The sequence below is a fragment of the Aureococcus anophagefferens genome, assembly GCF_000186865.1.
Source record: "Aureococcus anophagefferens unplaced genomic scaffold AURANscaffold_15, whole genome shotgun sequence".
Taxonomy (NCBI): domain Eukaryota; class Pelagophyceae; order Pelagomonadales; family Pelagomonadaceae; genus Aureococcus; species Aureococcus anophagefferens.
Window position 1 is genome coordinate 766,234 of NW_008705575.1, and position 22,160 is coordinate 788,393.

General features: G+C 69.9%; 5 protein-coding genes across 5 annotated transcripts; 4 read left to right on the forward strand and 1 right to left on the reverse strand.

Annotated features, from left to right (window-relative positions):
* Positions 1–616: 616 nt before the first annotated feature.
* On the forward strand, positions 617–2,055 carry AURANDRAFT_65582 (hypothetical protein; the record flags this gene model as incomplete). Its single annotated transcript, XM_009040473.1, has 2 exons — positions 617–1,155; positions 1,308–2,055. The coding sequence occupies 2 exons, from the start codon at positions 617–619 to the stop codon at positions 2,053–2,055; spliced, it is 1,287 nt and encodes a 428-aa protein (XP_009038721.1).
* A 192-nt stretch (positions 2,056–2,247) lies between these two features.
* On the forward strand, positions 2,248–2,829 carry AURANDRAFT_65583 (hypothetical protein; the record flags this gene model as incomplete). Its single annotated transcript, XM_009040474.1, has 1 exon — positions 2,248–2,829. The coding sequence occupies one exon, from the start codon at positions 2,248–2,250 to the stop codon at positions 2,827–2,829; it is 582 nt and encodes a 193-aa protein (XP_009038722.1).
* Positions 2,830–5,748: 2,919 nt separating this feature from the next.
* On the reverse strand, positions 5,749–7,598 carry AURANDRAFT_65584 (expressed protein; the record flags this gene model as incomplete). The annotated part of the gene is made up of 2 exons (XM_009040510.1): positions 5,749–5,800; positions 7,024–7,598. 2 exons carry the CDS (start codon positions 7,596–7,598, stop codon positions 5,749–5,751), a joined length of 627 nt encoding a protein of 208 aa, XP_009038758.1.
* A 1,076-nt stretch (positions 7,599–8,674) lies between these two features.
* On the forward strand, positions 8,675–9,879 carry AURANDRAFT_11896 (hypothetical protein; the record flags this gene model as incomplete). The annotated part of the gene is made up of 2 exons (XM_009040475.1): positions 8,675–8,847; positions 8,949–9,879. Coding segments are annotated over 2 exons (1,104 nt in total), but the record flags the coding sequence as incomplete, so codon positions are not given.
* Positions 9,880–20,723: 10,844 nt separating this feature from the next.
* AURANDRAFT_9527 (hypothetical protein) lies at positions 20,724–20,930 on the forward strand (the record flags this gene model as incomplete). The annotated part of the gene is made up of 1 exon (XM_009040476.1): positions 20,724–20,930. A coding segment is annotated over one exon (207 nt), but the record flags the coding sequence as incomplete, so codon positions are not given.
* Between the last annotated feature and the right edge of the window lie 1,230 nt (positions 20,931–22,160).

Below are 22,160 nucleotides of genomic sequence, written 5' to 3' on the forward strand. Positions count from 1 at the left end.
CGGGCGCGGCGGGCGCGCCGGCGCTGCTCGCGACGCTCGTCTTCTGCTTCTTCGAGGAGGCCGGCTGGAGCTTGTAGAGCTTCGTCGCGACCTCCTTGTTCGAGCGGAACCGCCGGCCGTCGGTGGCGTGAAAGTAAAAGTCGAGGCCGCCCTCGGTCTCGCCGCCCTTGCGCTGCTTGCAGGACACGGTGATCTCGCGCCTATGAGTTGGAGAGCGTCCAGGGCGGCCGCGCGGCGCGCGATTAAGGGGTCGACGGTTCCGGACGCGGGTATCCGACGCGACCTCGGCGCCGTCGCCGCCGCAGCGCGCGATGTAGTCCATGAGGGCTTGCTTCCGGAGCGCGCACAGCTGGCTCTCCCGCTCCGTGGAGATGGCTTCGATCTTCCGCTTCGGCGCGCCGATGCGCGACTCGACGAGGAACTGTAGATATTTGCGCGCCTCGACGCGGTCCGCCTCCGTGATGACCCACTCCGCGCGCGGCGGCTGTTCCGACACATCATCCTGCGCGTTCGCTGATGGCGCGGCGGCCGCCTCGGCGGGCAGACAGGTAGCCATCTCAAATGGGCTCGGCTTGTGGCTCGCTGACCTCGCGCGCGCCAAAACGAGAGCTGGAGGATGTTGACATCATCGATGTGGGGCTGCGCGCGCCTGTACCTCGCGGCGTCCCTCGCGCGCGCCGCGACGGACCACAACTTGGTCCCGCTCATCGTGCTGAAGAACCCGCGGTCCGGGTCGTCGTGGCTCGTGCAGCTGCTCAACGGCGTGCCGTCGGCCTTCGTGACGGAGGAGATCCTCACGTCCAAGTCGGCGGGCCACGGGGACGTCAAGGCCGAGGGCGAGGCGCACCTCTTCCGCGCGCTCAGCGAGCCCATGGGCCGCTTCGGCCGCGGCGCGGCCTTCGGCGTCGACGAGAAGCGCGGCGGGTCGGCGAAGCTGGTCGCGAAGGACCGCGCGATGCGCGAGTCGGGCAAGCGGCCGCGCGACGCCTGGGACGTCGTCGGCTTCACCGTGTCGCCGAAGCGCATCCTGGGGTTGAACCTCTTCGGCGCGCCGGACGGCGTCTTCTGGCGCAGCGGCTGCCGCAAGGTCGTGCTCTACGAGCGGACGAACAAGACGGGGCAGGACAAGAGTGATTCAAGTTCGCTTCAACATGAGTGTTCCGCGCGCGCGCGTTCCGGAAAAAGCATCCACGCGTCGAGACCGTTCCGAGAGACGATCGCTCGTCCAAAAACTAGCCGAAACGAGTGGAAACCGGCCGAGCTAGGAGCCTTTGAAGTTGGGAATTTCGCACTCTTGTCCTGCCCAGGAACAAGATCAAGCAGGCGCTCGCGTACGCGCGGGGGCGTCTGCTGCGGGACAAGTGCGGCATGAACAACGTGCGGAAGACGGGCAAGAAGGCCTGCGCCATCGGGAAGACGCTGGCGCTGGACGTGGACGACCTCCGGGCCGACCTCTTGGAGTCGATGTCCAAAGACGTCGCGACGCGCGTCGCGCTCCGGGAGCTCCTGCGCGCGGACCGGGGCCGGCCCCTCGGCGACGGCGCCGACTTCGTGCCGCGGCCCCAGTTCGGCGCGGCGACGGCGGGCTACATATTCGAGCTCGCCTACGAGGAGCTCCTCGCGGACGCGGCCGGCGCGCTGTCCCGCCTGTTCGCGTGGCTCGGCAAGGCCGGCGTCTGGCGGGCCCACCTCGCGGCGTCGGGCGCGGAGCTGGGCAGCGCCTACGCCAAGGCGACGAGCGACGACCTGCGGGACGTCATCCGGAACTTCGACGAGGTCCGCGCGTGGCTCCGAGAAACCGCGCCGTGCCTCGTGCCCCACCTCGAGGCCACGGACCCGGGCGCCGTCATGGCCTCGGACTGCGCGGGCGACTTCGAGGACGCCATCAACCTGCGCATCAAGCAGTCGAAGAGCTGGCGCCACGCGCGGAACAACGAGGTCATGGAGCTCAAGGTCAACGCGACGGGCAACGTCGGCTACAAGCGCGCGCGCGCGGTCACGGCGGAGCAGTTCGAGTTCTTCCAGAGCCGGAGCCGCGGCCACCGCACGAGGTAACGTGTTCTGTTTACGCGAGGGCGCCCGCTCCTGGGACGTCGCGGCGCCGCGCTCGGGAGCGTTGCCGTGCGGCTCGCCGCGCCGCGCGACTCAAGTAAAACCAGACTTGAAAGCGCGTGTCATTGCGGTTCGGCCACCGTGGTGGCGCTCTCGGTGGGGCTGCCCCAGTTGCTGTCAGCAGCGCCTCGAACGATGCCGGAATCGAAGGAGGAGGAGCCGCCCTGCGCGCGCGTGTCGCTGAGCGTGTCCCAGGAGGGGGGCATCATGTCGTCGTCGAAGGTCGTGCTCCAGTGGAACTTCGAGCTCGGCCGGGACGCGCACACCATCGCGCTGACGGCGTCGCTCAAGAAGAAGAAGCGGGAGATCGAGGTCGACGGCGAGCTTCTCTGCCGGGGCGACGGCACGGCCTTCCGGAGCGACAGCGTGAGCCGCTTCAGCTTTCAGCGGCACGGCCACAGCTTCGCCCTCGAGGAGCGCCTCGACCTGCCGAAGGGCGCCGAGGCGGCGCGGCGGTTCCGCCTGTCCATCGACGACGTGCCCTTCGACGTGAGCGGCGACGGCTGCGTCGCGACGCTCAAGGGCAAGCGCGGCAGCTGGCCCAAGCAGGACGCCGTGAGCGCGATGAACGGCCTCCACCGCGACGCCGAGTCCAAGGACTCCGAGTCGAAGTGCGACGAGGGCAAGTTCGACAACACGGACCTCAAAATTTCCACCGACCGCGCCGCCGAGTCGCTGAGCGTCGACAGCATCGGCATGTCCCTGACGCGAGTCTAGAGCGCTTCGCGGAGATAACACAATGTTGTTCAGCTCATTACGCGGGGCGCCCCCGCCGGCGCGCCCGGCGCGGCGCGGGCGGCGGGCTCGTCGCCGGCCGGGCGACGATGGCGACGCCGGCGACGGCCGCGGCCGTCGCGAGGAAGACGAGCAAGGGCGGCAGGCCCGGCGGCGGCGCGCTCGCGGCGTCGTCGCCGTCCTTCGCCGGGGGCGCCTCGCGCAGCTTCGCCAGCTTCTCCGCGAGCTTCTCGCGCAGGGGCCGACCGATGGCCGCGATGAGCCCCCAGCTCTCCGCGTAGGCCAGCGCCGTCGACGCGGGCACGTCGTCGTCGCAGTCGCCGTGGTCGACGCATTCCACCAGGACGCCCGACGCCGGCGAGTAGGACAGCATGCGGTTCTTGCCCAGCAGCACCCACTCCCGCAGGTCCTCGGTCTTGGAGGACGTCGGCTCCGACGCGACGTAGACGCCGCGCTCGACGGCCCGGTAGTAGAGCGTCGGCGGGTCCTCGTCGGGGTGCGACCGGTAGCGCGCCACTACAAGAGAAACCCCGTCCGTCGCGGCGAAGTTCAGGCTCGACGGCCGCTCCGACGCGTCGCAGGCCGGCCCGAGATCCGCCGCGGCGGCGACGTGCGAGATCGTCGCGATGGTCGCGGCCATCGCGGACCGGAGCGACAACAGGTCGTACGTCCGGCGCTCGGGGAAACCCGCGAGGTGATCCGCGAAGACGGCGCCGGCGATCTCCGAATCCGTGGACCCGGCCACGAGACTCCGCGCCGCCGGCCGCGTCGCTTCCAGTAAATCGTCGCGGATGCGCTCGAAGCCGTGGACCGCGCCGTTGTGCAACCAGGCCAAGGTCTGGAACGCGAAGGGGTGCGAGTTCTTCTCGGAGATCTCGGCGAAGGGCGACGCGGCGCGCACGTGGGCGAAGATGGCCCGCGACCGCAGGTCGACTTTTGGTGGCGCCAGCGGCTCCTCGACGCAGGAGTCCATCGACGCGCGGAAGAGCGTCGGCACGGCGTCGCCGCGCAGCAGCGCCGCGAGCGTCGCGTCGGGTTCGCCATTGTCGACGACGGGCGCCGCGGAGCGCACGCGCCGCGGGAACGCCTCGCCGGCCTCGTACCACGACACGCCGTAGCCGTCGAGGTTGAGCTCCGCGTTGCGCAGCGCGAATTGCGTCGCGTTGAAGCGCGGCGACAGCTTCGCCGCGGGCACGAGCGGCGGCTCCGTCGCGAGGCTGAGCAGGTTGTTCTCCGTGTCCAGCAGGAACGCCCGGCCGTCCACGGGCTGTTCGCCGACGTAGATCATGAAGCGGCAGGCGCGGGCTCCGGCGACGAGGAGCAGCAGCGCGCGGCGCGCGAGCGGCCGCATCGTCTCGTGAGGTCGTTCTCGGGTATTGTGCGTCCAAGGCGACTTGCTGCGGCGGCGCGGCTCGGGTCGAGGCCGCGCGCGCAAGGCGACTTGCAGCTGTGGGTCGCGTAACCCTTTGTCCGAAAAAATCGATGATGAACGCTGAAGAGATATTGAATGTCCAACATCTTGCTTCCTTCGTTATTGCCGTCGCAGCGCGATTAGGTCTTGCGGGATGGGCGCGTCTAAAGCAGCCCTGTTCGGGGTTTGGAGGTCGGTCCCACCTCGTGAGACCACGACCGTCGCCTGCGCACACATGTCGAATGTGTGAGTGTTGCGCTCTCACGAGGTGGGACCAACATCGTCACGTCGCGCGGGGGCAGCCTCGCCCCTCGGGCCACCTGATCCGGCGCCGGTGGGTCGCGAGGTCGGTCCCACCTCGTGGGACTGTCACGGAACCGTCCTCCATCGGGCGAATGATGAGTCCGCGGCGGCGTTCTTCCCCACGGGGTGTTGTCGCTGCGCATGGGTGACGCCAGTCGACGGGATGCGCCGCGGCGTCCGAGCCCGACCAGGAGAGTTCGACGATGTCGAAGCTCTGCAACAAGCCCTTGCGACCGGACGCAACGGGGCTGTTGATGAACGATTCCCGACGCTGCGAGGGCTCTGAAACTAGCTTTATGGGGTCGCGAGGGGGCTGCGCGTCGCTTCCGAGCCATTGATCCCCCCCGTTTGAGTCGCCTCGCAATCGCCCGGACGTCGCGTTTTCACCGGTGCGTCCGCGTGATGCATGCGGAGCATAAAGCCAATGGCATGGTAGCTGCTACTGTGGAAGGGGCTGCGCTCTGGCACGATCTCCGCTGAAAACTCGTCCATGCTCTTCGAGCTTCGACGCCTTTTATCCACCGTCCGATCCGATATCTTGTCGTCCGAACGAGCGCAAACTACCTTACATTTATTTCTACTTATCAACATGTCGACGTTGCTTCACGTTGCGCGACCCACAGCAGCGGCGTCGGTCGATTTTAGGCCGATGCTCTCGGTCGCGCGCCGCCTCATGTTGAGGCTCAACACGATGTGTTGCCCTCTGAAACGCCATTCGATCTGGGCAGCGAGTTCAAACGCGTTCTCGCTCTCCTCGAGCGCTCTCCTCGCTCTCCTCGAGCGCTCTCCTCGCTCTCTTCGTTCTCCTCGCTTTCTCGCGATGGCCAAGCTCCTCGCGCTCGTCGCGGGCGCCCGCGCGGCGCACCACCACCTGAACCCGACCATGGAAATTGCTTGTAAAATGACCAAAGTTTGTTCATATCCAACCAGAAGTTAATAATTAAACAACACTGGTTATTTTATGACATGATATTAAAATTTGTGAGATCATCTGTATAATGGATATGATGCGGTTTTTGTATAATTCCACGCTGTATTAATATTCACCGCTAAAGCGCGACCCTTTCTGGATAAGGGAATGAGATGTATTTGGTATATTCTATTCTATAGTTTTGTAATTTAAATTATTTTTTTTCGAAAATTTTTTAAAAATGTTTCTGAAAACCTGATTTATAAGGTAGAATGAGTTAAAATGAATGTGTCTTATAAGGTATAGTATCAATTTCACCAATTAAAAAACTGAAATTATGGAATATCAAACAACTTGAAAAAAACTGAATGGTATTTCCACGCTGTATTCACCGCTAAAGCGCGACCCTAGCTGCGCACAGCTAGCAGGTGTAGCGCGGTGGCTCACAGCGCGAAAATGGGGACATAACCCAGATCAGAGTGAGACTGCGTTACGGGTATCCTAGGCGTATCCTGGCTCCTCTGCGCCGGGCCAGACCGGAGCGACCGGCCGGTATCGCGCGCTTGAAAGTGCAATTTATAGCTCAACTCAGCACCTTCCGGAACCTTGCAGGCCTCCTTTGCCCACCTCAGCCTGCCACGACACGAGCTGCTTCCGCCGCGCCGCGCTGCTCGTCGTCGGCCACGATGCGCGTCTCGAGGTTCGCGCTGTGTTCGCTGGGCGTCGCGACGGCGCTGCGGCCGCAGACGTCGTCCTTCGCGCGGCGCGCGGCGCGCGCTGCGTCGACGGCGGAGGACTGCGGCTGCGAGGTGACCTACGGCGGCGACGTTCCGGCGTCGGCGAAGACGATGGACCACCTCGCCGCCGTGCGCGACCTCGAGGCCTTCGACGCCGCGACGGGCGGCGCGACGACGCTCGGCGCGAAGCTCGGCGGCGACCGCGTCGCCGTCGTCTCGTTCCTCCGGAGCTTCGGCTGACCCTTCTGCCAGGAGCTGCTCGTGCAGCTCGAGCGGCGGCGGCCGGCGCTCGAGGCCGCGGGCGTGGGCCTCGTCGCCGTCGGCATCGGCACGCCGGAGAAGGGCCGGCTCGTGGCGGACCACGTCGGCTACGACGCGTCGCGGCTCTTGGCGGACCCGGAGAACGCGCTCTACGACGCGCTGGCGCTCAACGCGGGCGTCGGGCGGACCTTCTTCAACCCGGCGACGCCCTACGCCATCCTCGACCGGCTCCAGTCGGGCACGGGCGGCGACCTGGGCGACGTCCTCGGCAAGTGGCTCCCCGGCGGCGGGCCGTCCGGCGAGGGCGCGTTCATCATCCCGCCGAAACAAGCCCAGGCGTTCAACCAGGGCGGCATGTTCGTCTTCGCCGACGGCGCGTCGCGCTTCGTCCACTACGACGCCTCGACGGGCGCGCACGCGGACGTCGACGCCGTCGTCGACCTCGCGCTCTCGCTCTGAAGTGGATCCGCGGACACCATGACGCGGCCGCCGTTCACCGTACGGCGGTCGCCGACAACAACCCCCGCGTTCCTCACTTCCCTAAGCGACTTTACTCCGCCATCTCCGGCGGAGGAGCCGCGGCCGCCTCGGGCTCGTTCTTCGTGTAGAGATTCTTCCATTGCGGCGGCGCGTTGACGTCGCACATCTCCTTGCACGCGTAGAGCAGCTTGTTCATGCGGAAGTCGAGGACCATCGGGCCCGTCTTCATGTAGAGCACGTTGTAGCTGCCGAGGATGCACTCGCGTTCGGACTGGAGCAGGATGCGGCCGTGCGCGTAGATGTTCCGCTCGACGAGCTGCTCGACGTAGTCGCCGCCCTTGGCGTCCTCGTCGGAGGCCAGGAGCACGTCCGGCGGCTTGCCGTGCGCGAGGCGCTGCTGCAGCATCGCGACGCCGCGTTCGAGGTTCGCGCGGCTCGTCGGCGGCGGGCACTCGATGAGCTCGAGCTTGTGGCCCATGCTCCGCAGGTACTGCGCGCGCGGGCCGTCGAAGCCGCCGGCGAAGCCGGGCATGAGCAGGAGCACGTCGAGGCCGTCCTCGGGGACGGGCTCCGCCTCCTCTTTCGTCTCCGTCGCCGGCGCGGCGCCGTCGGCCTCCATGGGCGTCGCGGTGGCGACCTGCTCGCTCATGGGTGGTGCGCGATCGATGCGTCTCGCGCTTTCTCAAAAAGCGTGTCTGCTGTGCACGCTTCGGTCGCGGCGCGCGCGTCGGCGGTGGCGGCTTTGGAGATGCCTTTGGGAGATCGCTCAAGCGCAGTCCGATTTTGGTGGGGGGTAGTCGCACCGCAAGCAGCATTCGCGGCTTGTCGGTCGAGCGGGCGCTCTGGGTGTGGACCATTTACGCCAGGCACACGGCGGAGAAGTGGAGTGCGGTCTGGTCGGCAATCTATATTCGCTAAGTCACGGTGTCCCTTCGAGCAGCGCCGGTTGCATAGAATGGTCATTGCTCTCCTCCGCTTGTGCGAGTTTGCTTTTGTGCTCACCTGGTAGTAAGAATAATAATAACAAGAAGAAGAAGAATACCTGGTAATTTGCATTCAATTTCTTTAGAGTATGTGTCGTTGAACTCGGCGTATTTTGTGTCTCCCAACGCCTGTCGTTTTGCTGTATTTTGTTACGGTTACCGCGATCGCCCACAAGCCGGCGAAGGACCAGCAGCGCGAGTACCAGAAGCTCTACTTCAAGAACGGCAGCGGCATCCGCGGCGTCCGCGTCGTCCACTTCGTGATGTCCGCGGACGCGTTCGCCGCGCCGCTCCTGAGCGGCGCGGCGCGGCGCGCGCGGCCCGGGGTCGATTCGATTTATAGTGCGGACTCACGCAGCCGCGCGGCGACGTACCGGGTGGACCAGATAGACCGAGCCGCATCGAACACAGTCACGGCTGCCGTGCGTCGCGCGCGGCGCGCGCCGCGCGAGGTGCACTTGGTCAACGCTGCATTTGCCTTTGCCGCGGGCGCTGACGACGAAGACTGATCACTGCCTGTCATCCAGCAGACGGCAGCGAGCGTTTACCCCTACTGAGCTCGTCCGTGCGCCGGCGTCCCATCTCGCGCCGACTCTGCCCATCGCGCGCGACGCCGTCACGCGCGCGCGGCGACGCGCAAACGCGCGCGCTCGCACCGCGCCCATCGCCGAAAACGTCACCGTCCACAGGTCTTCGCCGGTTGCAAACACAAAAAAAGATGGCGGCCGTGAGCAAGACGCGCTTCGTCATCAAGACGATCAACAAGATCTCGCCCGCGGGCCTCGCGCGCTTCGGCGGCGACAAGTACACGATCACGCCGTCCGAGGAGAACCCCGAGATCGCGCACGCAATCATGCTCCGGAGCCACAAGATGCAGGACTCGGACGTGCCCCTCACGACCCGCGCCATCGCCCGGTACGTCGACGCCCGCCCCTCCCCGAAGACGCGCGCACCTCCCCCAAAAGAATCCGAAGCGCGCGCGCGCCGCGCCCGGACGAAACCGTTCGAACCTCTAGGTGCGGCGCGGGCACGAACAACTGCAACGTGCCGCGGATGACGGAGCTGGGCGTGCCCGTCTTCAACACGCCCGGCGCGAACGCCAACGCCGTCAAGGAGCTCGTGCTCTGCGGCCTCTTCATGGCGTCGCGCGGCGTCTACGAGGGCGCGGCGCACATGAAGCAGCTCCACGAGGAGGGCACGGCCCACGAGCGCATCGAGAAGGACAAGGCCCTGTTTGGGGGCCGCGAGCTCGAGGGCAAGACCCTGGGCGTCGTCGGCCTCGGCGCCATCGGCGCGGCCGTCGCGCACTCGGCGATCGCGCTCGGCATGGACGTCGTCGGCTACGACCCGGCTTTGTCCGTCGAGGGCGCGCTGCGCCTCCCGGGCAGCGACATGGCCATGGCGGATTTGGAGGAGCTCTGCTCCAAGGCGGACTACGTGTCGCTCCACGCGCCCTACATCAAGGACGTCACGCACCACCTGCTGTCGGCCGAGTTGATCGGCAAGCTGAAGCCCGACGCGTCGATCCTCAACTTCGCGCGCGGCGAGCTCGTCGACGAGGCGGCGCTGGCGGCGCGCTACGACGCCGGCGGCGGCGGCCGCTACATCTGCGACTTCGCCGTCGGGCCCGAGCTCTGGCCGCGGCCGAACGTCGTGTCGATCCCGCACCTCGGCGCGTCGACGGAGGAGGCCGAGGAGAACGCGGCGGCCATGGCCGCGGACACGATCCAGCTCTTCCTCGAGACGGGCACGATCCGCGACTCCGTCAACTTCCCCGCGTGCGCCTTGCCGCCGCGCATGGAGTCCGTGAACCGCGTCTGCGTCGTCACGGAGAACAAGCCGGGCATGCTCGGCGAGCTCATGTCCGTCTTCGGCGAGGGCGGCCTCAACATCCTCCAGCAGGTGAACATGTCCCGCGGCGACATCGCCTACAACGTCATCGACCTGGAGATCGTCCGCAAGGACGACGGCTCCATCGACACGACGAACTTCGGCGACTTCGACAAGCTCCAGGAGACGATCCTCTCCATCGAGGGCGTCAAGTCGACGCGCTTCATCAACGACTGGTGCCCGGGCTCGGGCTTCGCCATCAAGTACCAGGACCGGATCATCGGCATCGGCGTCGACGCGCCCGAGCAGAAGTCCTACGCGGAGATGTAGGCCGCGCGCCCCGCGACGAAATCGCGACGCCCCGCCGGCCCTCGCCTCGCCCGCCGCCGGGATTCCCGGCGTCCGCGGCCGCCACAAGGGCGCCCCCGGACCCCCTCGCGTGTACGATAATCTCCCAGGCCTACTTCTTCGGCGCGAAGAGCGGGAAGAACTTCTTCGGCGGCGGCGCCGGGTGCGCGGCGACGACGCGGACGCGCTTCTTCGGCGCCGGCCGCTCCGCGTCGGGCCAGCGCGACGGCCGGTCCGCGCCCATCTCGTCCCGCGCCGCGTCGGCGAGGCGCGCGATGATCTCGCCCGGCCGGTAGGCGACCTTGTCGTCGTCGTCGTCCTCGACGCGCGCCGCCGCCTCGGCCGCGCGCCGCGCGGCGTCCTCGCGGTCCCGCTCCTCCTGGAGTTCCCGCTCCTCGGCCTCGGCGAGCTCCGCGGCGAGCGCGGCGTCCTTCTCCTCCTGCCGCGCGGCGACGACGCGCGCCTTCCAGGCGGCGACGGCGCGGCCGTACGCGTTCCGCGCGCGGAGCCGCGCGAGCGCGCGGCCGAGGTCGCAGCGGAACTGCCACGCGGCGCAGTGCGTTTTCGTCGAGAAGTCGTCGACGGGCAGGAGCGCGGGCCGCGCGGATAAGCGAACCAAATTGTAGCGCGCCGCGAGCTCGCAGGGCCCGTGGTCGTCGGCGAGCGCGTCGCCCCGCGGGACCCAGAAGTAGCGGCAGACGGCCTCGAGCTTCGCGAGGCCCCTGCCGTCCAGATGCGCCGCGAGCTGGTGCAGGAACACGACGCCGTCGACGCGCAGCGGGCAGGGCAAATCCGCGCCGCTCCGCGCGTGGCGCCACTTGCGCAGCGTGACCTTGGCCTCGCGCATGGACCGCTCGTGGAGCCCGAGGCCCGGGGCGCCCGTCGGCCGGTCCTCTCCCGTATCGAAGGGGTGCGGCGCGAAGTCGCGGTCCCGGTCCCAGGCCGCGGCGGCGGCCGGCGGCTGCAGCGATTTCCAGGCGGCCATCTCCAGGGACCCGTGGAGCGCCGCGGTCTTGGGCGCGGCGCCCCGCCAGACGTCGTCGACGAGCGCGCGCGCGAAGTCTTTCGCCAGGGACGCGTTCCAGACGCTCTTGAGGTAGAGGCCGTCCATGAGGCCGTGCATGCCCTCGGCCGTGCCGAGCTTCTTGGCGAGGGGGTTGCTCTGGAGCTTGGCGAGGGCGCCGCCGGCCGCGCGGGGCCGCGCCGCGGGCCGCGCGAGGCCCTCGAGGCGGCTCGCCGCCGCGCGCTTCGCGGGCTTCGCCGCGGGCGCCGCGAGGCCGAAGCCCGTCGCCGCGGGCGCCGCGGGCCGCGGCGGCGCCGCGGGCCGGCGGTTCCGCGCGGCGTCGGACGCGCGCTGGACCGCGGGCGCGGCCGCGACGGGCTCGTCCAAGACCGCCGGCGCCGCGGCGCTCTGCCGCCGCCGCAGCGCCGCGTTCTCGAGCACGGCCTCGTCGAGCTGCGCCGACGTCGACGCGAGCTCGCGCTTCAGGTTCGCGTTCTCCCGGCTCAGCGCCTTCTTCTCGCGGTGCAGCGTCTTCACCTCCTCGAGGAGCCGGTCGCGGTGGGCCGCGATGGAGTTTGTTGTCGTTGTGGGCGGCGGGCCGGAGCGCGACGACGTCGGCGGCGCGGCGCGCCAGGGCGTGGTGTCCATAAATGCTGTTGCAAGCGTTTTAGTTTGCTATCAAAGCTGTGCACAGCCGATTACAAGGCCTCAGTTTTTGAAAGTGTCCATGCGCTGCCAAAAACTGCCTCAACGAGAATCGCTGAAGATGCTGAAGCCGACGAGGACCGCAACGCGCTCTTGAGCTGAACTCGCGCGCCGACGGGGCGCCGTCGAGTCATGAGTGCTCCACCGGGCTTCGCGCCGCGCCGCGACGGCGAAATCACAGCGTTGCTCGATCGCTTGGGGCTGCGGCGCTACGAAGCACTCCTCGACGAGCAGGAGATCGACCTGGAAGCTTTGAAGCTCCTGAGCTACATGGACTTCCTCGAGATCGGCGTCGACCCGGCGTCCGCGAGCGCGCTGCTCGACGCGACGCGGACCGCGAAGGCGCCGGCGCCGCCGCCGGGCCTCGCGCCGCCGCCGGGCCTCGCGCCGCCGCCGGGCCTCGCGCCGCGGCCGCCGGCCGCCGCGCCGGAGCCGCCGTCGTCGGACGACGACGCGTCGGAGGAGGGCGCCTACTACCTGCCCGACAACCTCATGGACGACAGCGACGAGTCGACCATCGACGGCGTCACGGAGGCCATGGCCGACGAGGCCATCGCGGCCGTCGGCGACGCGATCGGCGAGGCCGTCCAGGAGGCGATTCTCGACGCGCTCGTCGCGTACTGGAACGGCGCGCCGCCGCCGCAGCGCTTCGCCGTCGGCTCGTGCGCCGCGCTCCTCGTGCTCCTGACGCTGCGGCGCCTCGTGTTCCTGGCCGGCGAGTTCCTCGCGGGCGCGGCGTTACTGGCCGCCTACGCGTGCCGCCGCCACTGGGAGCAGCCGCCCGTCGTGAGCTCGCTGCCCGTGCTCGCCGTCGCCTGCGTCGGCTCGGCGAAGAAGGAGGCCGGCGCCGAGACCTTCAACGCCGTGCTCGCCCAGGTCCTCGCCGTCGCCTTCGCGGGCGCGTCCGTCGCGTTCCTCTTCCGGCCGCAGCCGCGGCGCCGGCCGCGGCGGCCGCCGCGGCGCTCGGCGGACGACTGGGACGTGCGGGCGCCGCCGCGGGCCGGCGGCGCGAAGAAGCGGAAACCGAAGACGCGCAAGTCGAAGGCGCCGCGGAAGCCGAAGGCGCCGCCGGAGCGGCCGCCCGACGAGGTCGCGGAGGATCCGGGGGACGCGGCGCCGCCCGCGGAGGCGGAAGCGCCGCCTGCGGAGGCGGAAGCGCCGCCCGCGGAGGCGGAAGCGCCGCCCGCGGAGCCGCCGCGGCGCCAGCGGTCCGGACGGCTGAAGAAGGACCCCGCGCTCGCGGCGCAGCTATTCGGTTAGTTCGCAGACAGCACGGGGAAAAAGGGTCAGGCGGGCTGTTGGCCCGGCGCGAGGGGGTTCGGCTCGAAGGCGCCGCGGGCCTCGAGGCCGTCATCGCCGCCGGCGACGAGCGTCTCGAGGAGCGCGCCGACGCCGTCGTCGTCGTCGTCGGGCGCCGCGGCGGGCCAGGGCCTCGCGTCGGCGCCCGCGGGCTCCGGCGGCGGCGCCTTGGGCGTCGGCTCCGGCGCGGACGAGATGGACAGGTCGTCGTCGTCGTCGCCGTCGTCCGCGGGCGGCGCGGGCGGCGCGGGCGGCGCGGGCGGCGCCGTCGCGAGCGGCGGCGCGGGCGGCGCGGGCGGCGCGGGCGGCGCGACGGGCGCGGGCGGCGCGGGCGGCGCGACGGGCGCGACCGGCGCGGCTGCCACGTCCTCCGCGGCGGCCTCCTCCCGCTTGACCTCCGCGCGCGGCGCCGGCGCGGCCGCGGCCGCCGGCGCGTCGTCGTCCAGGTCGTCGTCGTCGTCGTCGTCGTCGTCGCGCGGCGCCTTCTCCTCGCTGCCCTCGGAGGACTGGGGCGGGTCGGCCTCGGCGCGCTGCTCCTCGAGCTGCTTGCGCCGAAAGTCCTCGCGGCCCGCGCGCGTCGTCGGGCGGTCGTCGACGCGGGCCTTGGGCGGCCGGCCGAGGCGCTTCCGCGGCTCGTGCGGCTCGTCGGAGGTCCGCGGGGCCTTCTTGCGGTGCGCGCCGCCGGCGCCGAGGCCGAGCCACCGCGCGACCTCGGGCTTGGACCGGAGCTTGGTGCCGTCGGGGGCCACGAAGACGGGGTCGCCGCGCGGCTGGAGCTCGACGCTCCACTGCTCGACGACGGCGTCCCGCGGGCCGCCCGCGGCCTCGACGTGGTCCGCGAGCTCGCCGAGCCACTCGCTCTCCGTCAGGTCCCGCCGGCCGCGCTTGCTCCGGCGCCGGCCTCTGCCGCCGTCGTCGTCGTCGCCGTCGCGCGGCGCCGGCGCCGGGCGCCGCTTCTTGATGCCGCGCGCGATGGCGAGGAACACGGGGTCCCGGTCGCCCTGCTCCAGGGCCGCCGCGTCGGCGACGCGCCGCGCCGCCGCGATCGCCGACCGGTAGGCGGCGCCGCGCTCGGCCTCGGGCACGAGCAGGATGCGCTCGAGGAAGAGGCGCATCTTCTCCGCGTCCATGGTCGGCGAGCGGTCCCGCGCGAGGGGCGCGCGCCCGGGGGTCCGTCGGGGGCGCGCGGGCCTTGCCTTTGGTGCGCCCTCTCGATGCCCAGAGGCGGAGGCTCGGGAGCCGAGCGCTTGTGGCAAGAAGCGTGACATTCAAGTTCGGTATGTTTCCCTCGCGGCGTGCGCGGCTGCGCGGTGTGGCGCATCGTACCGGGGGCGCAAGCCCATCTCGCTCTAAATTTTGTAGCGTGGCGGCTCCAGACGCCGGAGGGCTAGTCTTCGGCGGCGTCGATCGTGGCGCGCGGCGCGTCTCGTCGCGAATCACCGCCGCGGCCGCGACTCGGACCGCGACGCGGCGTTCGACGGCACGGCGCGACGGACCCCAAAGTCGCCGCGGCACTCCGGCCGTGGGCACGTTCGCCGGGACGACGCCGTTTCGCCTCGCCGTGATTGTTGAAGTGACTGTTGAAGGACGGTTACCGTTCGAGATTCCGCGTCGATCCGCGCTTCGTGAATCACCACCGCATTCGGCCGTCGCAAGAGAAGCTCTGCCGAATCACATGGCCACCATCGCGCGGCGCTCGCCGGCGACGGTGCCGCTCGATTGTCTGCCGCAGAATTTTGCCGAAGCGCAACCGCGAACCTCCGAGATTCGTGGGCACGCCGAAGCGAAGAATGATGCGGTCTCTGACGTTTCGTCGTCGCGGAGCACGTCGTCGTCGTCGCTGCGCGCCGCGGACGACCTGCGCGCCGCGGACGACGCGCATCCGAGCCCCGTCTCCGTCGCGGCGCACGTCGAGCCCGTCGTACATCCGTCCCTCCTGCTGCCGGCGCTCGACGCGCCGTGGACCGTGCGCCTCGCCGTCGTCGACGAGGACGCGCCGCTCGCGCTGCGCCTCACCCTGACCGAAAGGCAGCGCCGCCGCCCGCTCGCGCGCGTCCTCGACGCGCTCCGCGTGGCCTACGAGAAGCGCTACCCGCGGCTCGCGCTGGACCCGAGCTCGGCGACGCTCCGGGGCCGCGCGCTCCGGGGCGACGCGACCGTCGAGGCCCAGCTGCACGACGGCGCGACGGTGCTCGTGGACCGCGCGGAGCCCGTGGAGCTCGACGACGACGTGCTGCCGCCGCTCGCCGTGCGGCTGGCGTCCCACGGCCGGCTCGGCCGCGCGTCCGCGGCCGAGGTCGTCGCGACCTTCGAGAGCGTCTTCGACCACTACGTCGCCCGCGGCGCGGACGCGTTCTCCGCGGCGCAGGAGGCGACGATCAAGACCGTCAAGGCCGCGGTCGAGCGCGAGTGCGTCGCCGCGGCGCGCGAGCCGCCCGCGCCGCGGCGCCGCGGGCCGGGGCCCGTCGCCGTCTGCGCGCTCGTCGCGTCCCACGTCGGCGACGCGGACCGGCTCCCGCGGCTCCGGCGCCTCCTGCGGAGCCTCGCGGCCCAGGACCCGCCGCCGGCGCGCGGCCTGCTGTCGCTCTCGGGCGGCTCGCCGGAGCTGCTCGAGGCCGCGGTCGCCTGCGCCGCTTCGTCGAAGCCGAAATGGCTCGAGGTCCTACCGTCGGAAACGCCCCTGAAACAGTTCGAGCACTACGGGCGGCTCGCGCGCCGCGTCGGCGCGGAGACGGACGCGTGGTGCGTGCTGAGCGACGACGACGACGTCTGGCACCCGCGGCGGTCCGCGGCCTACGCGGCCGCGGCGAGGGCGTGCCGCGCGGACGTCACGGTCGTCGTGAGCTCGTGGCTCGCGCGGCCCGCCTACGCGGGCGCCGCGCCGCTCGCCGGCGCGGCGGACGTCGACGCGGCGGTCGCCGCGGGACACGCGGCGACGACGGACGACGGCGGCGGCCGGAAGCTCGAGGAGTACTTCCAGTACGCCGTCCGCGCGGACGTCTTCGCGGAGTTCTTCGCCGCGGCGGGCCCCGGCGTGTTGGCGAGCCAGTACGGGGATATCGCGTTCTACAACTTCTGCCGGCGCCGGGGCACGTGCCAGCGGTTCCGGCCGACCTGCGGCTTCGCGCGCAACTGGATCTACTTCTACGACAAGCCCTTCCCCGGCGCGCCGCCGTCTCCCCGGGGCGGCGGCGGCGCGCCGCGCGCGTCGGCGTCGACGGCCGTGGCGCCCGACGCGCGCGACGACGCCGACGCGCGCGCGCACGCCGCGGCGCTGCCCGGGCGCGACGTCGACGCGCTCGCGGAGCTCTTCTGCACGGCGCGGAGCACGGCGGAGCTCTACGTCGCGGTCTTCGGCGGCGCGCCGACGGCCGTGTCCCGGGACGCCTTCCTCGCGCTGGGCGAGGTCGCCGTGCGGAGCCACCTCGCCGCGCTGGGCTACGGCGGCGCGTTGCTCGCCGCGGCCGTGGCCCACCGCGCCGCGGCGCTCGAGGCCCTCGCGGCGCGCGCGGGGCTCGCGCTCGAGTAGGGCACCACGCGTCACGTCTTACGACTCGTGCGCGAGAAGCAGGCCCACTTGAGGGGCGCCTTGAGCATGGTCGAGAGGGAGATGCTCAGCCAGACGCCCGTGACGCCGAGCCCGAGGGTCGACGCGAGCACCGCGGCGAGGGGCACCCGCCCCAGGTTCGCGACGACGCCGCAGATCGACGCGAGGCGCGTGTCCTGCGCGCCGACGCACGCGCCGTCGTAGACGGCGTCCACGGCCATGAAGGGCACGCAGAAGCTCACGACCCTCAGGTAGTCCGCGGCCATGGACGCGACGGCGACGTCCGGCGCGAAGACGCGCGCGGCGGAGAACGCGAACGCGTGGAGGCCCAGGGCCACGGGCACCATGGACAGCGCGCCGAGCCGCGCGGCCTCGTGCGCCGCCGTCGCGCCGCGGTCCCGCCGGCCCGCGCCGCGCCACTGGCCGACGACCGTGGCGACGCCGACGCAGTAGCCCTCGCAGACCGTGTACGCGACGGCCTCGATGCGGTGGCCGACGGCGAGCGCCCCGAGCGCCGTCGCCGACAGGCCCGCGAGCGTGCGGCCCATGAGGACGTAGGCCACGGTGAACAACGCGCCGGACGCGCCGACGGGCGCGCCGATGGCGACGATCTTCTTGAGCATTTTTTTCGAGGGCGTCGCGCGGAAGGCCAAGTCGACGCCGCGGCGCCGGAGCGCCGAGAAACCGACGACGGCCGCGACGGCCGCGGCGACGTTCGTCGCGTAGGCCGCGCCGGCGACGCCGAAGGCCGCGATCGCCGGCCCGTTGAGGACGATGTTCAACAGCACGGCCATCGCCGCGATCTTCAGCGCGGCGCGCGTCTCGCCGACGCCCTTGAATCCCGCGAAGGCGACGGCGTCGAGGCAGAGCGGCAGGCCGCCCCACTTCGCCGTCGCGACGAGGTAGGACGACGCCGCCGCGCGCGCGGCCGGGTCCGTGACCCGCAGGTAGTCGAGGTACGCGGCGACGAGCGGATCCGCCGCGAGCGCGAACGCCAGCGCGGCGGCGATGAGCGAGAAGTACGCGCCCTGGGTCACGGCGGCGCCGACGCCCCCGCGGCGGTCGCCGGCGCCCTCGGCCTCGGACGACAGCGACTGGACGCCGACCGCGCCGACCTCGCCGAGCAGATAGACCATCCAGACGCCGAACGACGCCGCGCCGACGGCCTGGAGCTCGGCGGAGCCCAGGCGCCCGATGTACCAGGCGTCGATCTGGCCCAGGGCCGTGCGCAGCAGGCCGATGGCCACGGAGGGCCAGGCGACGGCGACGACGGCGCCCGCGGGCGACCGGCCCCGGAGCAGCGGCGGCACCGCCGCGTCGTCGTCGCCGTCGGCGCAGCCGCCGGTCGCGGCGGCGGGCGGCAGGTGGCGCTGGCGACGTCGAGAAGTACTCGCAGCCGACGACCTCGTCGCAGGCGGCCGCGCACTTCGCTGGAGCGCGCGCCAGCCGGCGAGGCGCCTGCGCGGCGGCGCCGAGAGCGAGTCCGCAACCACGGCGAGCAGGAGGACAGACCGCATAGCGTTGCAAGAGGATCAGTCGCCTCGTACGGCTCACGACGCGAGTCGTCCCGTGCAGACGCGCTGCGCGTCGAAGCGATGGGTCAGAGAATTGGTGTGCTCGTCGTGTTGGTTCTCAGAGTGCTCGGTACGCTGGGCAAGCTGCGCACTGGAGCGTCATCGGCTCGTTTGTTGTGGAGAGTGCACCGTTGCGGCAGCATCGACACTCATCCGAGCAAAACCTGCATCTGAGCGCTCCATCTCCGAGGTGGGACGTCCGCGGGGCGGCTCCCGAGCGCGGCGGACTCTCCGGCTGCCCTTTCGCGGGACATTCCGGCGCGCGGCGTCGCGAAGGGCTGCCCGTGTCGCGCGGCTTGGCGGGCCCGCGCCGGTCGCCGTCGCCATGACGCAGCGGACCATGGTGAGCACGCAGCAGACGAGCGCCACCTGGTGGGAGAAGACCATCGACATGGAGAAGACGCACCCGGAGCCGCGCACGTTCCAGACGCTGCTGCTCAAGAAGTACCGCCTCGAACAGCTCGAGGAGAACAAGGAGGACGGCGCGGGCCGGTCCGACCAGGCGAACGCCGCGGACATCCAGATCCTCCGCAAGGAGATCAAGATGCTCGAGGGCCAGCTCAAGCAGGAGGCGGAGCTCGTCAGCTCCGACGAGGACAACGAGGAGTGACGCGGCGCGCGGGCCGCCGCATTCGCGGGCGCCGTAAGGCTCTTCGTTTTCTTCCAAGGAGACCGAACACAGGTGGTCCCAGCGGTGATAGCAAGGGGCGCTCTAGCCTCTAGGCACGTGGTTATAGCACGTGGTCTTGTCCTTACGGCGCGTGACCTTTCAGCGCGCGCGCGGGGAGTCTTCGTCGCCGCCGCCGCGGCGCGGGCGAGGCGCCGCGCGCGACGAGGTCGACCTAGAGGTCGTAGCCCGAGCCCATCGCGGCGAGCACAGCCTTGCGATCCGCCGCGGACATGCCGCCTGCGCGCGGGCGACGCGGTTTCGAGGGACCGCGGGACCGGCGGCGTCTTCGAAGCGACGCGTTCGAGCGGACGCGCGCGGCCGGTCGGCGAGGAATGCGCGCGTGGGGACGCCGGCGACGCGCTGAGCTGCGATTCGAAGCCGCGGCCGCTGCGGCGCACGCCGGCGGACGCGTCCCACCCGCGGGGCCCGACGGCGGACGACTTCTTCGCTTTCGGCGGCGCCGCCTTCTTCGCGACGGGCGCCTTCTTCGGCTTCGGCGCGACCTAAGGAAGCGCGTCGGTCGCGCGAGGCTCTCGCGATTTTGTGACGACGCGGGCGCGCACCTTCTTGGGCGGCGGCGCCTTCTTCGCGGGAGCGGGGGCCTTGACCTTCTTGGTCGCCTTGGGCTTTGCCCCGTAGGTCTTCTTCTTCATCGCTTTTGCCTTCGGCATCGGTCTGGCGGGCGTCGGGCGCGTCGGGGATGTCGTTCAGATCGCGGCGGTGGGTCAGGGTCGGTGACAATGCCGAGCGACCCGATAGGTCTCGAGAAACTAGCAAGCGTGAAAATTTGTTGTGGCAAAAAAAAACTCGGTTTTTACGCGTCTGACGCCTCGTCTAGAGCGCCTCAGCAAAACGCCGGCCCCCGGAGCTGCAGACTCGACCCCTGTTGTGCGAAGTGATCCAAGTACTCAGGTTCACCATGTACTCAAACGTACTCAAGCAGTCCATGCGCCCGCGCCGTTCTCGAGAGGCCCGCGGATCGCCCGCGGTCCGCTTCGCGGGCCCAGCTCCCTCTCTCTCTCGTGCCAGTGCGCGCGCGACCACTGACTACAACGTTACTTGGCCGCTCGCGAGCGCCTGCCTCGCCGCGCCGTCGTCCTCGAGAAAACTGCTCGCCTCGGCGTTCGCCGCGATGAGGCGCTCGGCCCAGCCGTCGTCGTCCGAGTCCGAGTCGCCGGTGGTGAACGACTTCGTGGCGGCCTCCGGCGCCGGCGCGGGGGCCGGCGCCGGGACGGGCGCGGGCGCGGGCGCGGCCGGCGGCGGCGGCGGCGATGGCTTCGGCGCCGCCGGCAGCGCCGCGACGACGCGAACGCGGCTCGCCGGGATCCAGCCGCTCCGCGGAGGGTCCACGTTCTCATCGTTTGTCGTCGCGAAGAACCAATTGGGATCGTCCCAGTTCTTGACGACGAGCAGGTCGCCTTTCTTCATGCTGAGGCCGTCCTGACAGAGCAGCAGCTCCGGGCCATCGAAATTCGCTATACAAACCGCTTCGACCGGTGTGTCAAAGGTGCTCATGGATGCAAAAGCGCCGATGGGCTGCGCGCGCGGCGTCTGGGGCGCGCGCAGCGCTGGTTGCAGCGATAGTGCCGCTGATGTTGCAGCGCTGCGAAGCTGTGCTACAGCATGGTGGCTCCAACGCGGCGCAGAGCCCTGCGCGTCCTGGCCCTCGTCGCCGTCGCGCGCGGCCTCGTCGCCCCCGTCGCGAGACATGCAGCACGCGCGGCGCCGCGCCGCGGCCCCGCGCCGCGCCGCGCCGAGGTGGCGTCGCCCTTCGAGTCGTCGTCGACGGAGGCCTCCGGCGCCGGCGCCGCCCTCGACTTCTCCCTCGAGAACGTGGACAAGGTCCTCGACCAGGTGCGGCCCTACCTCGTCGCCGACGGCGGCAACGTCGCCGTCGTCAGCGCGGACCCGGACTCGAAGGACGTGATCCTCCATCTCGAGGGCGCGTGCGGGTCCTGCCCGTCGAGCACGCAGACGATGAAGATGGGCATCGAGCGCGTGCTCCGCGAGCGCTGGGCCGACCTCGGCTCCGTGACGCGCGACGACGACCCGGAGAACCGGCTCCTGACCGTCGACGAGGTCGAGCGCATCCTCGAGCCCATCGGCAACGCGCTCGTCGCGCTCGGCGCGTCCGTCGAGGTCGTGGCCTGCCGCGACGACGTCGTCGAGATCAACTTCTCGGGGCCCGAGAACGTGCGCTACGGCATCGAGCTGTCCCTCCTCGACTCGCCCCTCATCACGGAGATCGTGTGGCTCTAGGCGGGCGCGTAAGCGCCGCGGTCGCGACTCGGTGGTTGTTTCGAGCGTCGGACGGGCGTGTTTATGGGGCCGGTCTTGGCTGCACCACATTAAGCGCGCGCGCTCAGCCCGCGGCTGGGCGCGCCACAGCTCCACCGCGGCGCGGCGTGAACGTCAGCGCCTCTCGCGTTCGTTGAACCGATTCCTGGATTCGGCTCGAGCAAGGAGGTTGCCGAAGGCAGCCGCTCCAGGAGGTAGGTCCGGACTGGCGTGGCAGTCCATCAAAGTAGCCAGCGGCGTCTCGCATGTCTTATTTACATTCGAGGTCCACAAACCGCTCGCGAGGGTCTCGTCTTCATTCAGGAGGATCTTCGCGATTGTAAGAGTAACTTCCCATGACTGTTTCCAATAATTCTCAGCCGCTATGTGGAGTGCGTTGCAGCCACTGGGGGAAGCGTATCCAGCATTTGCACCAAACTCGAGTAAGAGCATCACTACATCAGCTGCAGCTTCTCCCGTACTCATTTCTTCGCGGAACATGGCATCTGCAAGAATTGTGAAGTCTACATTGTCTGGCATGTAATTCGGATCTGCACCAGCTTCCAGCAATGCGCGAATCACGGCTATTCGTTGAGCATCGACTGCCATTCTGAGTACACTCCATTCTTTGACGACTGAGTTCACGTTCGCTCCGCGAGCGATCAATTCTCTGCAAACAGCTGCGGGGACGTGACCATAAACTGAGGCGCGTAGAGCGCAGTCAAGAGGCAGTTGCAACAACAACGACTTGTACGCCGCATGCCGCAGTTCATTTTCGTCGAGGGCTCGAATAAACTCAGTTCTAGAAGATGCGCGAGCAAATTTTAACTGAATGAGATTTCGGGCTTGTCGCAGCGCCCCCGTGCGGACGAGTCTATCGCAGTCCTCCGCCCAGGTCGACATGTCCGCGTCCAATAACGTGAACGTTAGGCGACGCAGGTCCTTCATGACGGTCAGAGGGAGCACGAGGTGAGT